At 43.4% G+C, this 18,325-nt stretch overlaps 1 protein-coding gene across 1 annotated transcript in view; it reads right to left on the reverse strand.

Moving 5' to 3' along the window:
* TBX20 (T-box transcription factor 20) overlaps positions 1–16,483 on the reverse strand; it is a 53,910-nt gene extending 37,427 nt beyond the window's left edge. Inside the window, exons 1-5 of the mRNA XM_041728180.1 lie at positions 16,240–16,483; positions 12,663–12,918; positions 11,499–11,663; positions 7,036–7,144; positions 4,637–4,795 (exon numbers count right to left, since the gene is read on the reverse strand). Coding sequence (XP_041584114.1) covers positions 4,637–4,795; positions 7,036–7,144; positions 11,499–11,663; positions 12,663–12,918; positions 16,240–16,366 — 816 coding nt within the window. The 5' untranslated portion in view covers positions 16,367–16,483. The remainder of the gene's footprint in view (positions 1–4,636; positions 4,796–7,035; positions 7,145–11,498; positions 11,664–12,662; positions 12,919–16,239) is intronic.
* Between the last annotated feature and the right edge of the window lie 1,842 nt (positions 16,484–18,325).

Consider the following 18,325-nt stretch of genomic DNA (forward strand, 5'->3'; position numbering starts at 1 on the left):
GAGAAAATAGCCAAAAATGTCCCATTTTCACTACTTACAAATAAAACTACCAGCCACAATAAATGAGAAGCTTTTTCACAAATTATGTTGGAAACTGATTATACTTTTTTAAATAGATAAAAGATAACAGTCCTATCCAAAGCTTAAGAGATATGAAGGTGATTCTAAATGTGAACTTTTAAATCTTCCTTTTTTTCTTTCTGTTCTTTGTGCATGCAAAAATTATAATACTTAGGCTAAGTACATGCTTTTTATCTGTATGTTTACTTTATTATATGTCTGTTATAGGAAAATAGTACATAAGCACGAGTACAGCTGTGAAAAAGTGGCAGATGTGGGGAGGCTTCAGAAGGAGTCAAGGATAAATTTAGAAACTTGCTTAAGACTAATGAAAATACTAATCCCCAAATTGATTTATTCATCCCACGTATGTTTATTGAACATGAATTTTGATTGGTCTTATGAGGTTTAGAAACCATTTAGAAAACTGGCTTATGAAATCTTTGACTATTATCTGAATTTCAAAAATATGTATAACATGGGAACTATTGTTTAAAGGTGGATGTAAAGAAATAAACTCAGACACAGCAGGATCTATTGAGAAAATCAGTTCCAAATTTAATTACTTCTATTGTAGGTTGTTTAGCAATGAAATGATACACTAATCATATTAATCTTTACACTTAATGATGCAGTGAATGATAGCTAGAAACTGGTAACTAGATTTTGAGCTCATTTAAAATCTCAATTAGAAATAAATGTTTGCCAGAAGAACAATTAATGTTAGGATGTGTATTTATTAGTACCTGACTCTATTTTAATTTAGCAACATTTTCAAATTCTTTTTTCAAACCTTGACACTGTCAGTGGTCACACTTCCTTGGGCCTGCAGTCTAGTTAGCATGATGCCACCAAGGGAGGCTTTAAGACTCAGAAAATTGTTCTATCACTTACCAGATTCGTGGTCTTGGCAAATGTATTAACTACGCTGAGCCTTTTTTTTTCTCTACAAAATGGGGCTCCTGGAGCCTTCTTCAGCAGACTAGTGTCAGAATTAAATGAAATATTGAAAAGAAATGTAGAGATTTTTTTCTAAATTAAAAGTAATAAACCCAAGCAGGGAACATTAGTTGAATCCTAGTTCAGAGGGGAAAAATGAAAGATTATAAAAAACATCTGTTGGTCCATCCTAGAAATTTTAATGCAAACTGAATTTTAGAAGATATTAAGGAATCACTTATTAGTTTTCTTAACTGTGATAAAGATATTGTGCTTACTAAAATAATATTCTTATTGTCAGTATATACTTGTAGAATTATTGACAGGTAAAGTATCATGATGTCTGAAACTTAGTTTCAAATGATACAGAGAAAGAGAGAAATGATACAGAGAAATAGGGCAGACAAGGTCCAGCAAAATGTTAATTACTGAATCTGGGTACAGAGTACATGGAGTTCATTTTACCATTTATTTAACTTTTGGATATTTGGTTTTTATTTAAGTTCTAGTTAGTTAATACATAGTGCACTACTAGTTTCAGGTTTACAATATAGTGATTCAACACTTCCATACATCACCTGGTGCTCATGACAGCAGGTGCCCTCCTTAATCCCCATCACCTATTTAACCCAGACTCACCCAACCACCTCCTCTCTGGTAACCATCAGTTTGTTCTCTAACCACCAGTCTGAGTCTGGTTTTTGGCTTCTCTTTTCTCTCCCTTTGCTCATTTGTTTTGTTTATTAAATTCCATATGTGACTGAAATCATACAGTTTTTGTCTTTCTCTGACTTAATTTAGCTTAGCATAATACTTAGTTCCATCCATATTATTGCAAATGGCAAGACTTTATTCCTTTTATGGCTAAGTAATATTCCATTGTGTATATATACTGCATCTTTTTAATCCATTTATCAGTCGTTGGACACTAGGGCTGCTTCCATTAATTTGGATATCATAGATAATGCTGCTATAAACATCAGGGTGCATGTATTCCTGTGAATTAGTATTTCTGTATTCTTTGGGTACATACAACTTTTAGGTATTTGAAAATTTTTCTAAATAAAAAGTTCAGTGAAAAAAATTAAATGAGATAATGACATTAAAATGTATGGTTCCTATTAGCTGCTAGTTTAGGATGATTACTAAGTCATTACACTGGAGGCTGTGCAGCGTGAACAGTGCTCCGCACACAGCAGGTAAGTAATGCGTACTTCCTGAAATTAAAAAAAAGAACATAAATAGTTGAAATCCTCTAAAAAGGGTGTCTCCAAGTCCATCAGCGTCAGAAGCTGAGAGGAGGTAAAGTTGTTTTCTTAGGACCAGGCACCTCAAGCTTAGAGGTTAGGAACACTGACTTTTGAATTTAATCCATTGGATTTAAATCTGTGATGGGAGCTTAACCTCATGCCTCAATGCTCCCAGCTATAAATGCTACATACAAATACTGTTTGTTCCTATTTCATAATATCCTTGTGAAAATGAAATCAGACAATGTGCTTTAAATGGTGCCCGGAACATAGTAAGTACCCAAATATCAGCTGTTATTACAATTATGTAGATAAAACTTCCTATTCCTCTCATGATCATGAGGTTGTGCCAACATTTAATCAGGATTGCTCCTTCACCTATTAAACTAAATCTAAGGTATTATCCTGAGAAACTTTCCTTCAATTTTCTTCAGTCTGTTATTTTCACTAAAAAACAAACAAAAACAATTTACCTATTATCACTCTGGTTTTCTTTATAGAGAATTCTGATGAAAGCAATAAAATTTTCACATGACAGGTTTCTGTTTTATTTTCAAACATCAACAGATTTCTTGTGGAAGTACAAACCTTATACACCTTATAATATAAAAGCCACAAATCCAATTTGTGTAAAATGAAGGTTTCAGGAATGTTCTCTGAATCTATGATATCTGTATTACCTACGTCCTCAGATTAAAAACTGGGAGAGTTAGTGTCAATGTTTCAGATTCTCAGTAAAACAGTGTTAGTGTTTTACAGCCCTGTAGGCTTCAATCTATACCCAACTTTTTAGCTTGGGTATTCTCTGAAAGTTTCTACTCTTGGGTTGTTACCTTAGAGATAACTGAAAAGTTTTAATACTTGGCTTTTACTTTAAGATGGTAAGTATGATAACATTTGTTATCTCAGTTATCTCATTTTAAAAATGTGCCACTAACATTTTAGAATCCAAAAAAGTGACAGATCCTCTTTGAACACTCCAGAGACAGTCCAATAGTAGCCACATGCCTTATTTATAGGGTGCCTGACAGTTTACAAAGGCGTGTTTATACACAGCACTTCATGTGATCCTCACAGGAATTCCCAAGATGTTCTGGGCAGTTCTTAGCTCCAGTTAACAGGTAAAGAAAATAGCAGGCACAGTGGTGAAGTAAAATCTACTCCAAGGCAGATGGAAATTAGAGGTGCTTATGCCTTACAGACGCACATCCACTCGTGCCTTTTGCTCATATCCCTTCCCTGGGCTCCCAGTTCCTCAAGTGCGCAGGGCTGGGCTCTCAGCTTCACTTTCTTACTTTGCTGGAGAGACAAAACACACAGTATCTCCTCTGGCTGGCTCATCCCACTCTGGTCTCTGAGCCATCTCTCAGGCAGGACCTTCCAGTTACTCACTCAGAACTCAAAATATAACAATGTCAAAACAAGAAGAGAGTAATAGCCCTGGCTACCTTAAAACCAACCAAATAAAAAAGCAAGGTACAAAGACGAAGAGAGGCTACAAACAACCAAATCTGTCAAGTAAACTGAATGAGTTCCTTTCGCTGAAGTTTATCAAAGGAAATCTATTTCTGGTCCTCCTGACCGTGAAAAGTTGGTTATCCTCTCTTTGCTTCAGCATCTTCACTCCAGTATGTTCCTATAACCCCCAGCTTTCAAGATTATGCAGACCAGGAAAGAAGAAAATATACGGGAAAGTATTTAGCAGCACCCAGCCCTCAGTAAGACTTCGATAGTTATTTACTGAGTCAGATTAAACCTTATGGGTGAAGAAGTGTGTAAACTTGAAATCCAACATATAACAAAGGGTAGAAAGTATAAAACCCAATGTGAATGTTATACATTAGATATCTTGAAGTTAATTAAATATACACTCCTTACATGCTACCGTTTATTATCTAAAGAGACATTTAAAATCCTTCTACAGAAATTACAGCTGAATAAGCTTCACAAAATTTCTGAAGTATCAGTAGTTTGGGTAGTTGGCTGGAATAGATGTATTAATTTAGCAGAAAAACTGAACCTCTAAATTTTGTGAATCTATGAATATATGGTTATATACATCATGAGGCTCTGCCAGAAGGAGAAAAAGGAAACAGGTGATTTTCTCAAGAAGACAGAAGGGGGAGGTCTGGGTAGAAGAGTGGGCAATGGACAACCTGACCAAGAGTATAAAGATTCTAGAAAAGATGGTGTAATACAGAACTTCGTAACTGTGAGCCATGGCCACTCAACACAGTTGAGGGCCTGGTGGGGCTGATACTCAGTGTCACTCGCCAGAGTGAACCTTGATTTTGAGTACTGGGATAGCCCCCTTCTGTCCAAGAAAATGAAAGAAGCTGCTAAATCCTTCCCTTATGTAGGAAATGAATGGTGAATGCTGAACTCACCAGTTGATTCTGGTAGGCAGTGACTGCTGTGAAAACGGTCTCTGGGAAGATGAATGTTCTAAATTCTTCAGACTTCAGATTGAGCAATGAGGCTGTGTGGTCTTTCTTCTTAATGATGTGCACCCGTGGCTGGTACTTGTGCATTGAGTTCAAAATTATCTACAATGAAGAGATGGGAAATACTGAATTTTAAATATTTATATTACTACACAGGCCAAATTTGCAACGAAGCAAAGAAAGAACCATAAAATCCACAGCTTCGAATTCCAGTTGTAAGATTATCAGAGACCCTTTCCATTTGTAAAGCAAATAAATGATTTTCACAAGTCGATGCGGAGTCACAGTTGTGAAATCACATTTTATCAAAACTACCGTAAACACTACAGGTTGTTTCAAGGGTCCTTTTCTAAAATGATAGGGGGAAAGTCATTTGAAGGATGTTGATTTGTTGTTGTTGTTTTAATCAAGTTTTTAAAATATTTTTTGTTAGTCTGGTTAGACCAAAGGATGTATGTCTAAATTTTCTAAGGTAAGAACTTCCAAATTCTAGGAAGATGGATTGTTACTTATGGTTGGGAGGGGGGGTTATAAAGAATTAAGAAAGGCTATGTGGTATGAGACAGACCTTGGTTAGAGTGTTAAATCTGTTACTTTCACTAGTTCCTTTGTCTTGAGCCAACTGGTCTCACCTTTCCAGCCTTGTTTTCTCAAATACAAAAATATACTAATCTCACAGTGTTGTGGAGAGGATTAGATGATGTAGCCCCTATGAATTACATAGCAAATAGGAAACGCTCGGGAAACATGAACATTTTCATTATTGTCAATTGTATTTCTGACAGCTTCATTGATTCCTGGCTTCCAGTTACAAACCAAACATGAAGGACAGTTTGGTTTCCATCCTATAGCTAGTAAAAGTTGCCCAGTACTTAGACATCATGCACCTAACCTACCCTGGTTAACAAGGCAGTATTTTTCATGAATCTTTTAAATAAAATATAGTGATTTGCCATTATGAAATCTGAGCAACAAAATTCACTTTCAGATATAAAAGTTTTTCCACATCTTCCCCACCCTTGCCACTCAGCTACCTAAATCTGCAGAATGGGGTATGTCCCTCCTGGTATAATAGTGCTTATACCATATGCCTTTTGTCTCAAGGGCCTAGCAGAGTCTGGCTCTCAGGGGAGGCATGTGATACATACTGTGGCAGGAGCAAGGTCAATGGCATGCAGCATTGTTGCATTAATGGCTCCCCTCTTTTCCTGGCTAACAAGGGTGTGGTGGATGTGTTTTGGCTAGTGACTTTAAGAGAGGTAAATACTAGTCTCTGTGGGATGATTAACGTAGAATTAGTCTCTCTCTGTGCTGAGATATAAGCCAGCTTAAAGTTGGCATCTGGCACTGAATTTTGAACATGCCATCCTTTTATGGTCCCAAACCTGAATAGGAATAACTAAAACAAATGAGAGCTTCAAATGAATTGAAATTGACTTAAAAAAAGTCATCTCTTTATATAATGTGTTTATTCCAGGGAGTTCAAGATATTTATGCTTATTCATAAAACTGGAATAAGCTCAAAGTGATGAAAGTAAACTTCTAATACAGATATAAGAAAAACATGGGCATTTATTATATGTTATACTAACAAGTTGCAACCTCACACATTCTCCCTCCCTCTCTCCCTCCCTCTGTCTCTCTTACACACACACACACACACACACACACACACACACACACAGAGGAAAATGCTCTAAGCTTTAAGTAATGTCCCTTCTTCCCTACTTACACCATCCCAAGGTCAATTTCCTTCAGAAAGGGGTGCCAGAGAGACTCAAACCTCAGACTGAATCTCAGCCCCCAGGGCTCCTTGACTCTCTGCTCAAGACTTCATGGGGCTAAGGAACACTAATACAAATGTCAATTTTGTTTCACTGTAGAAATAAATTCCCTGAAGTGAAAAATTTTCCTGTTATAAAATGAAAAATCCATCTATAAGAAGGGCTTCTTCAGAACTAATTCAAAGAACTTGGCTGACTGACATGGAATCCAAAAATCTTTTCTTGTAGTTTTCAGAACTATTATGGTGACAAAATGCACATTCCCTTTGTTAGGTGGTGCAGGTAGTAAAGTAGTTGCAATCTTAGGAAATTTCTAGTGCAGAAGGTCCCAGACTCTCTTGCACAGAAATGGCATACAGCAGCATCCCTGTAAGTGACCCCTTGGAGAACAGGAGTCAAGGTTCCCTGAACAGTGCATGAATGTTCTCATAGAATGACTTGGCGATGGAGGATGGGATGGGGAAAGGCAGAGGAAGAAGAGATTGAGAGGGAAGAAGTTCTGAGTGACTTCTCCATTCCATCCCAGGGAATCCAATTAATCCAAGGCACTATACTTACATGGCCATGCTGATCCAGTTCATTGTTGGTGAGTTTCACCTTTTCAAAAGACACCATCTGCTTGAGTAGCTGCTCACCAGTAAAAGGAGAGTCTGGGTGTACATACAGCCTAAGAAAATTATGAGAGAATGTTGAGACATTTTTTTAAAATCTGTTCTCTGAGGGTTATAAAATATTCTGATTCCAAAGAAACACAAAAACTTCTCATAAATGGTGAATTTTATTTGCCTCAGATAATCTCAAATTTAATATTATAACAGTATCAAAATAAGTCTAAAACATCTAAATATGTTTCTTCATGTACCAAAGATCTAAAAGGAATAATACCAGGATGCCTGGGTGGCTCAGGAGTTGAGCATCTGCCTTTGGCTCAGGGTGCGATCCCAGGGTCTTGGGATCGAGTCCCACATCGGGCTCCCTGTAGGGAGCCTGCTTCTCCCTCGGCCTGTGTCTCTGCCTCTCTCTCTCTCTCTCTCTGTGTGTCTCTCATGAATAAAGAAAATCTTTAAAAACAAAATAAAAGGTGTAATACCTAATAAATTTTCTACTGTCTGCTCAGCAAGCCATTTTTAAAAAGGTGCATATTTTTCCATCTATCTAATCAACTATTGGTCTATTTCTGTAAAATATGAAATTTTATTACTGTTGCAGGTAATTTTCAAAAGAGAGACTAGTTTATACTAACTGTATAATAAGTTCCTAATATAAATACTGCTAAAAAGCAATGAAGGCATAAAGAATTTAAGAGGAAACAATTCTAGAGAATCCATTCATTTACACTTACAGATTATTCAGTTTGAAATTTATAGATGCATGACAAAGTAATTTTTTTAAAGATTTTTCTTTATTTATTCATGAGAGGCACACAGAGAGAGACAGACAGACAGAGGGAGAAGCAGGCTCCATGTAGGGAGCCCAATGTGGGACTCAATCCCAGGACCCCAGGATCACCGCCTGGGCCAAAGGCGGACCCTCAACCGCTGAACCACCCAGGCGTCCCAAGACAAAGTAAATTTAATACAGCAACCTAATTCAATAGTCCACAGATCATAGTCTCTTGCTCCTCCCACTACTTTAAATACTACTACTTTCATCTAGTTAGATGCCCACTAAATCAGAGTGAAAATAAACTGGGTAAACCTCGAATTATTCAGTGTATTTGTTCATAAATAGCTTATGGGGGGTAAAAAAGCTTTGACGGGAAAAAAATATATTTATCAAGTATTCATCATTTACTGATCACCTGCTACGTGCAAGGTGATCTTCTACCCACTCATAGTTAAATGCAGGCCATCTGTTCTACCAACAAGCATCATACAAAGTACAACTCTTTGTAAATTCTAATCCTGGTATCCACTAGACATAAGCTTTTCTGAAGTCAGGAGAGACGACAGAACTCGTGAAAGAGAAGGAAATACCCCTGATTTAATAGGACAAATCCCTTTATCCATTTGACAGGTTATTTGTATCTCAATTTTATATAGGATCCTTATAATTTTAATAACACATAAATATTATGGTTGGGGCCAAGTCAAGGGGAAAAAGTCACAAAACCTTCCCCTGCAGTTTTTATGGAAGAAAACCCAAGAAGTCTGTGCCATGCTTTGTCACACAGAGGACTAAGAAGAACTGGGTGCACATGCTGACACACTAAAGCCCACCAGAAGCAAAGCACAAAAAAGGCTAACACCACTAGAAATTCTTACTAAACCAACAGAGGAACTTTAGGTGTGTGTGTGTCTGCCTGCTTGTTTTGGAGGAGTGTTCAAAAATGCTGTTCAGGGGGGATCCCTGCCTGGGTGGTTCAGTGGTTGGGCGTCTGCTTTCCGCTCAGGGCATGATCCTGAAGTCCCAGGATCCAGTCCCACATCGGGCTCTCTGCAGGAAGCCTGCTTCTCCCTCTGCCTGTGTGTCTGCCTGTGTGTCTCTCATGAATAAATAAATAAAATCTTTTTTAAAAATGCAGTTCAGTTGGAAGTATTCTTTGATGACACAACCACAATAGCGTTTCAAGCATACCCCTCCAGGGCTCTAACTTTACACGTGCAGTTGTTTTACTGACCAGCACCGCTTCCTACCCAACAAGCCAAAAAAGTTTCAAAAATATTTCAACTCCTAGAAGCTCATGAAATGTTCCCTCTTTATCAATTCAACGTGTGTAATCACATTAATAAAGTCTAACTTATGGAAATATCAGTTACTTGAAAGACAACAAAATGTTCTATATGAAAACACAACATTATTTTAAATACGTATCACGTCTTGCCCATTGTTGAGATCAAATGATATTGTCAAGTATCACTTCTTCTGATTAGGAAAAACTGGTGAATTTCTGTCTGAACTAAAACGTTTCAACGAGAACCACAGGGAATTTCCATCGTCAGTACAAAAATGATCACCTCTCATATTCCTCACCTTTCCCGTATGGGGCTATGAAATATAGCACTGCTTTCTTAATAATAATAAAGAATATTTGCTTAAATTACCTAGCATATTTCTATCCTACAATACACTAAACGTTTTTATCTAATATCAATATAAATAAACTGAAGTAAGATGAATGAAAAAGCATACAGGAAGCCCCTCCTCTCTCAAGTCCCCCCGGACTTAAAATTCCAGCAATAGCTTAAACATGCTTCAGTTAAGATAGCGTATTGGTACGTGCTTTCCTTCTCCAACCAGAACAGATTAGTAACATAAACAAGGCATGTCATATTTGCAAAGTCCTGCTGGCCTGCACCAGTTCCCCATACCTTCTGATAGGAAGAAAACGTATGCTAAATAAGAGCGATTAACTCCTTAAAGGAAAAGACTTTGGGGGTGGGGAGAGGATTTGCTTGTAAAAATGATTAGAAATCTGCTAAAATACTTCTCTCTTTCTGTCTCTCTCTCTGGTTTAAAAAGATTTTGCAAAGTTTGGAAGGAAGCTTGAGAGTAATGTGAATCAGCTATTTAACAAAAAATAGTAAAGAATAATTAAACTACTATTATTTGGTGAATCTTGCTCAATTTTTTTAAAAAAAAAGGTGTATATTTTTTAAAAAGTCCTTAGTCCTGTTATTTGTTATTTAATATATTGATTTGGAAGGGTTGGGAAGATGTCCTTCCTAGTCTCCTGTGGGAATGGAAAACTTGGAGAAGCTTCTTTCAATTTCTTCTCCAGTGTGTGTAGCATACTGTAAGCTCAGTAATGTGATTAAGGACTAAGTAAGCTCACTATTCCATCTGAACTAGTATGTGTAAATTGTCTATGTTGGTTCTGTGCCTTGACGAAAACTCCAGACTAGATATCTGCAAAGAATGAGCCATAACTTTAAGGTTCCTAAACTTGTACACGTAAATTAATTCTTAATTCTGATATGAACTTCTAACCAATTACAAAAATTAGATAGTCATAAAACAACTTAAAAAAATTAAAAAAAAACAGTAAGGAGGCTTGGTTTTAGAATCTTATTTTTTTAAAAGATTTTATTTACTTATTCATAGACACAGAGAGAGGCAGAGACACAGGCAGAGGGAGAAGCAGGCTCCATGCCGGGAGCCCAATGTGGGACTCATCCCAGGTCTTCCAGGATCACACCCCAGGCTGCAGGCAGCACCAAACCACTGCGCCACCAGGGCTGCCCTAGAATCTTAAATGTAAAATCTCCTAATATCCTTTGTTTGTATTAAAGTATGCAGTTAGGTTCCCATAACTTCAGCTTTTTGCATAAACTAATACATGTTCTTTTTTTCCCCCTAGAAAGCTAATTGGGTAAAGCAGCAACAATTAAAAAAAAAAAAAAAAACAGCCCATGATTTTTTAAACAGGGTTCTCCTTGAAAAACATTATTACCAATGAATAGCACAAAAATAAATATATGTGATCCCTAACATAATAATGTTTCACATAAGAGAATATTCATCTGATGTTGAATTATATGCATCTACTGAACTCACTATGCAGAAAGAGAAAAACATGTTAGCTATTCTTACTTAAAAGGTCTGAGTCCTTTATTGGCAAAAACAACATTTCACTAAAATGACCTTTTTGTGTGCAGGTATAACCATATTATTTTAAAATATTTACTATAAACAACCACTTTACTAAAATACACTCTTCTAAAAAGGATTTTAGGGCAACCACTTCAGCAGTAGGTGTATTTAGTCTGGTGTTAAGTAGCCAACGAGAATTGATGGTTGCCTTCTGCAATGAGTCTGGATTTCTAATGAATACTCTAACCGAAATTAGGAAAGCATGGAAATGAATGATGAGAAAAATTAAAGACAACATTCTGTTTCTGCAAACTCTGCCTTTCTCATAGATTTTGTATAGTCAATCTCGGAGCATCTGGGCTTGGAATGCTCCCTACCAGAGCTCACCACTGTGAACGCAGACCTGCTTGAACATCAACCAACCAGAGACATTCTGCTCCCAGGGTTAATGAGCATTTTGCTTTGCCCGAAAATCTGGAGGCACAAACCTGGCTGGCAGCGGCGGGTCTGCTTTGCCAGCCACCAGCCAGGAGGACCGGTGGTAGGCGTAGCGGTACCTCTTGTTGTCCACGGGGACGATGTCCATCAGGACTATGTATTTGGCATCAGGATCCACGCCGGAAAATGATACTCGGATGGTGGGAAACATCCTCCTGACACAGGGAAACAAAGAGAATCTGCAGGAGCTCAAACCGCCTAAGGAGCCAAGTGAATTCGGGAGGGAGGTCCTACTCCCCTCCCTCCCCAGCCGCGAAACCCTTTTTGTTTCCACAGAGATGTGATTTCGGAGACCTTCCTTCTCCCAAGCATAGATAATTTCAGGTGTCACCTTTATAGGAGTCCTCATTGCCATGTGAAAAGTTTTGTTTTCTGATACCCAAAGGTCTGTGATTAGGGATAGACCCTAAGGTCTTATGTTACTTTCCCAAGTCACGGAGCAGACCCGGGTAGCCCAACCCTCTAGGGTTGCAGGGAGAGAATTCACTCCCGCCAGAGAAATCTAGGGTGGGGTGGTGGGATATTTCCCAGAGTCCAGAGAGCTGGGATGACCAGGCCTGCCAGGGACCACGGACCTTTAGAGTCTTTGTCCCAGGCCTGGGAAGCCGCCTGCACCGTGTGGCTTCCGGACACTCCTTGCCTGCTCAGCTACAGCACCAGGAGGCCCTCAGCGCCAGCACAGAGTGTGGTCGTTTCAAATTTCATTCTTCTGCACCGGCTTTAATTTTAAGTTTTTAACGGGAGCTGGTGGCTTTTGCAAATTGAGGCCAATAAAAGGGAAGTTACCTGCCTCCCTCCAAACACCCAGCAGCCGGCCTGCACTCCCAGCATGAGTTCCCACTTCCTTCCAGCTGCTAAACCTGAAGCCCAAAGCCTTCCCAGACTGCAGGGTCCCAAGATCACCGGTCCCTCTGCCCTCTCATCAAGGCCAAGGTGGCGTTCTCCTTGGCCAGATCTTGAGACAACAAATGCTTGGAAGTCTATCTCAGCAGCTCTTTCCCAAAGCAAGTCAGTGGAAAGAAGCTCTCATTAATCAAAGCTTCCTGTCTTTGCTCTGGATTAGTGGGGTTTCACCCATTTCCTGGGAACACCGTAGGCCACCCGGGGCCCCAATCTCACTGCCCCACTCCTCACACGCCAAGGCCCATCACTACCTGCCCGATTTGGTGATGATCATCTCTGTTCCTAGCTCATGGAATTTGTCCCAGAGCTCCTTAGTCTCCAGGCTGCAGGCAATTTTGGCCATTTCCTCACTGGGGATGATCGGGGTGGTGGGGATGAGCGGCTCAGTACACAGAGAGGAGGAGGAAGGGCTGCTACTGCTGCCCCCACCACCAAACTCCCCGTGAGCATCCAGGCTGGTCAGTTCGCCCAGGGGCTGGGCACAGGATGACTTCTCAACAAATTGTTCTGCAGGCAAAGAGAACGGAGAATGACAGCTAACACTGTCAAGCAAAGATACAGGAAGGAGAACAACAGAACTAAAACAGGTTCTGGACTTTGGAAAAGTTAAGTTCAGAAACTCCAGGAAGGCAGTGGTAACCCATCACTATATAAATTCCCTGGAGCGGCATACCCAATGCTTCCTTCCTTAACCAACTGAGTTCTAGAACTAATATTAATACCATTATGAAAGCTACTTTAGGTACTAAAAATATAACGAGTGGATAATGGGAAAGGAGGTGATCGTGAAAGATGAAAAGCAATTATTCCTGTCGCTGTCCCTCCCAAGGTCCAGACTTGGCAGCTTGTGGGATTTGCTGCCATTGCTGCCTTTTTGACAACGAGGAAAGATTTTGCTCCAGGGAGACCAAGGGTATGAAGAAATCAGCACCTTCCTTACTTTGACAGAAACTGTCCCTTCCATCCTGAGCCTTCTCTCCATAAGAAAAAAATGGAAAGTGGAGGCAATGTGGAGAAAAGCGGGGATGTGGTTAAAACAAAAAAATTAAGTCACTTCATTTCTCTGCCTGGCTCTCAGTTTTCTAGGCTTTGATACAAGGACATTTTTACAACATCCCTCCCAGCCTGAGACCTTATGAAAGACTCCAACATATCACAGAAGTGTGCTCTCTAGGTCATTTTGGGAACCCGCATGAAACAACTGCTTGAGGGCAGTGTGCATATCTTTCTCTCAAAAAGGTCCTGGAGGTAAGGAAAACAACCCCGACCCCAGGCTAGCAGAGTATTAAAGTGGGAAGAACGTCATCCACCATCAGGCTGGAATACCACTGCCTACGAACCAAACATTCTCCCCCACAGCTGATAAGGGCCTAGGACTACACCAGTCACTTTGATGGAATACAGGGGGACTTCTGTAATTGTCCCAATTATCTTGCATCCCTTAAAAAAGAAACTACTTGAATCTGCAATGTGAAACTGATCTCTAAACAACTCTGTTCTGAGTGCCCTCAAGGAATTGAAACAAGCTCTAAATGTAGATATATACATATATATGCTTTATATCATATAAAGTATCTTATTTCCCATATTTCTCCTGGACTTGGGGCAGACAAGCAGGAAAAGGGGAACTTTGATCTTTCTTTCTCTTAAAATAACAACCCAACTCATTGTAACATTTTTAAATTAAGAAGAACCAAATTAATTATTTTAGCCTCAGCAAAGAAAGTGAAGGATGCCACAGCACAATCGTACTTGTAACGAATATTTTCAGAAACACATTCACATAATGTCTTTACAGGGAATCAACAAGTAACTTCAGAAATTTTATTTTTAAAAATAAAAAAGAAATTTTATTTTCTATCAATTGAAAAGGGCAAAAGTCCCTAAGCCCCAGGCGAGGAAGAAAATCATACAGAATTGCTCTAATACAACGTTTTATGTCAATCGTATCTCACTAAAAACAAAAAAAAATTTTTTTAAGAAATATTCTAGTGGCCTAAGGGAGTTCTTTTAAATAGATTTAGTGTGTTCAAATGGGCAAGCATGAGACACTTTCGAGTTCCCACCCCACAGCTGCTTCCACGTCTCTCTGCTGTTTCAAAGTACCACATTCTCTCCTAGCAGAACCTCTAGGTGTTTCTCTCGCGGCAATCTTCGGCTTATTGTGCTCTGCTGAACTGGCCTGGGGAAAGGACAAGAGTGCCTTCTGGTTCTTTCAGAGCTTGTCTCAAAAGCCCAAAGGAGGGATGCTCATTTTACAGACTGTGTGTGTTTGCAGTGGGGAAGAGGGGCTGGCTTTAGAGCTTAGAATTTAGATAGAAGGTGAGCGTTCTCAGGAAAAGAAACAGAAAAGAAAGTGATACTGAAATGAGCTGAAAATGGCACGTTTCCCAGTCTGCTGTCTGTAATTCTGACAGGAATTTTAACCCCAAGTGCTCTTTTCCTCCTAGCTACCAAACTGTGATGGGGGTGTTTATAAAGAATTCAGAGGCCCTCTAAATAGGAGTGGATCCTGTCGGGCAGTCCCACAAATGTAACTTTGAAATTGGTGGCTAACATTTTTGTAAACAGTTGGGGTTTGTCTCATTGGTTGTTTCCATTTTGGGGCGAAGCAAGCTTAGATTTCCATAGGAGGGCAGGTGGGAAGAACCAGGAAAAGGGAGTGAAAACCTTCGATGGGGAGTATTCTTGATGTTCTATTTTCTGGAGACCTTCTGGTTTCCTTTTCCTTGGCTCTAAGCTGCTCTGGGGATTCTCTTTCTTTTCTCTCTGCCCGGTCCCCTTATTTGTCCTCTTTAACACTTTGTCTTTCCTACTACGGTTGTTATTTCGGAGGTGAGAAGTACTGGAAAGGACCGGGAGAAAGAAAGAAAACACAGGGGAGAGGTTTTTTTTTAAAAAAAAAAAAAAAAAAAAGAAAGAAAGAAAGAAAAGAAATAGTACCCTAACTTCGCTATTTGATGTTTCTCACCATTTTAGGGCCATCAGACCATCAGGATGTGGAATAACTATTTCCCAGGGAACCCAAGAGGGGATGATAACACTTCATTCCCTGTCAATTAGAACGGGACCTCGAAACACTCAAGTGCAGCAGTTTCTTTCCCACACAGCTCACTTGTGCTAAGGGGAACATAATCCTTATTTTTCCCTTTACTCTGAGCCTAGTGTCTTCTATAAATGGTAAAGGTTGTTGAATAAACAGTATAGCTAAAAGTTGAGGAATTTGGAAAATGGTCACTGGCTAATGTTTTTGCCAACCTCCACTGAAAACGATGGCAGCTATAAAACGATGTCTCACTGATAAGTCTGGAGCTTCTGTGAAAGAAATGGGGGGGGGGGGGAGCTGGCTTAAGTCTAAGTCTACAGCCCCTGACAGTGGTTTTTAAGGAGCCGATCCTATTTAACCGATTGAAGTCAAAGGGAAAAAAAATGCAACTAGTTTCTTGCGGAGGCGCTTAGAGTCCCTTTGGCATCCAAGGCGCACGCAGGTGTAACACGCATATGCTAAATCCTGTTGAGCCTTAAAGGGGTCACCTATCGCTAGCCCCCGACTGCGCGCATCCCGGCAAAGGCAAGGCTCTCGGACGTGCGGCCTGATCCCGGGGCTCCTGGACCGACAGGTAGGGACAGCGGCTGGCGCACGGACAACACGGAACCGCCAGTCCGCGGAGCCTGCAAAGAGAACTCGGTCCCGCCCCGGGCTGAGCAGCGGGCGCTGCGGGAGCAGGGAGAGGCGCCCCCACCCCGAGCCTCCGCGCCCAGGGCCGGGGACCCACCGGGGCGCCCAGCCCCGGCCCTGCCCGCGGCGGCCCGGGCGGCCGGACTTACCCAGGGGTTTGATGGTGTTCTCGGCCGCCTCCTTCTCCTTGGAGCCGCCGCTCGACATGAGCGCGGCGATGGAGAAGGCGTTGGCCCGCGAGGAGAGCTGCGGCTTGGGCGACGCCGTGAACTCCATGGCCCCCAGCGCGCGCCCCGGGCCGCCGCCCGCGCCTGCCGAGCTGCCGTCCAGCGTCCCCAGCCGAGGCCCGCGCGGCGCGGAGCCGGCCCGGCCTCCCCGCAGCTGCGCCCCGGCCGCGGCCCCTCACCGCGGGGCGCTCCCGCCGCCGACGCTGCCGCCGAGCCGGGCGGGGCTGCAGGCGCCCAGCAGCGGGCTCCACCGCGCGCGCGCACGCCGGGGCGCTCCGCCGGAGCTCGGGCTGCGCCGCGGGGCGGGGGCGCCGAGCATCGGCCGCCCGGAGCGCAGGGGTCTCGCCGCACCCCCTCCGCGCGCAGGCCGACGGCCGGGCAGCGCCGCCGACAGGGGGCGGCCGCCGGGGAGGGGAGCGCAGGCGTGCGAAGCCCCGCGCGGCGCGGACGACTCTGCGCCCGGGCGCCCGCAGCCCGCGCCTTAATTTGCTGGCGGCGGCGAGCCCGGAGGCCCGCAGCCAGTCAGCGCCGCCCCACGTCACCGCTTCCTGATTCCGCCGCGGGGGCGGGGCCGCGCGGGCCGGGCCGGGCCGGGCCGGGAGGGCGCGCCCCGGGCGCCGTGCCCGCACCCCCGGCCTCCGCCGCGGCGGGCCGCGAACCTGGCGCCGCTGCGGCGAGAGAGTCCGGGCCGCGCACGCCGCGCCCCCGCCCAGCCCCAGCCCAGCCCCCGCCCGGCCTCGCGGTCCCGGCGCGGAAGGGCCGCGCGCTCGGTCGGGAGCGGGTGGGCCCAGTGCGGGGACCCGGAGCCGAGGCGCCCCGGGAAGCCCCTGCTCCTTCCATCCTTTGTCTTCCCGCGGCTCCGAGTTCCGAGAGAAAGTCGGGAGCGGAAAGGGGCGCCGCAGGGGCAGCGCGCACCGGCCACAGCCTGTTCGCGGGGGCAGCTCGGGGCTCCCAAACCTGCCTGCCTGACAGCGGGACTGGACAGACACGGCCCTGAACGGGGTACGCTAGGGGAGGCCCCCAGCACCTGGCGAAGGATGCTGTTCTCAGGACCACCGCGCGCCCGCTGCGCTCCAGCCAGCGCGCCGCTTCTGCGGGGTTCCCGTTCCCCAAAGGGACTCCGGACGGTGGCGCCTCCACCGAACGGAGCCCGGGGGGCGGGCGCGGAGCCCCGGGGGCGCGGCACCCTGCGGGGACCACGCGACACTCAGTGGGAGAGCGCGAGGTCTGCAGCGCCGCAGCTCCGAAGACTGGGACTCTTGTGCCTTCGCAAACTGAGCTGCCCCCAGGACTTCCCACGGCCTTAGGGGGGTCGTCCTGCTGGCCCTGTTCAGCTTGAATAACTCAAATTCTCCGAATTCGCAGGGTAATCCGCTTCAGTCGGAGCCGTGTAAACTCAGGCTGACACACACACTCAAGCTATACATGTAAATATTTGCGCTCCTTTCCAGCCAGTCGTTCTGGCGATTAGGAGCCTCTTGGTGGGTCTGAGAACTTTAAAGAAAAAGAAAATTGCTTCCGTTTCCCACCAGCCTCTCTCTCCCTTCCCTGCACCCCCTGCCGCCCCAGCCTCCTGAAATAAATGTAACGAGGGCAAAGCTAAAAGCCAAAAGTTGAGAACTTTTAGGAAAGTGGAATGGTGACGTCTGGGAGAGTCGCGATTTAAGCCACTCCTGCCAATCAATAGTTTCTAACAAGGTGCTGCATGCAGGTGACCAAAAAAAAAAAAAAAAAAATGCATTCTGCTATCAGCCTCCAGGTACAAAGTGTGTATGTGCGAATATTTGGGGAAATGCGTAAAACCGTAGGCTCTATTGCTGGAAGGGGTTTAACACTGTCCTTAGCCTATCTCCTTTTGCTTTTGAGAGGGAAACCCCAGGTACGGCTTGCAGGGGCACATCTTCTCTCTAGTCCGCTCAGGCAGCTAGAGGGAGACCCCAGCGCCAGACCCGCACTCCAGGCCACCAGCTGGTCACACCTTGACCCTACCGCAGCTGCACCTGGGCTG

The sequence above is a fragment of the Vulpes lagopus genome, chromosome 13 (assembly GCF_018345385.1).
Source record: "Vulpes lagopus strain Blue_001 chromosome 13, ASM1834538v1, whole genome shotgun sequence".
NCBI lineage: Eukaryota > Metazoa > Chordata > Mammalia > Carnivora > Canidae > Vulpes > Vulpes lagopus.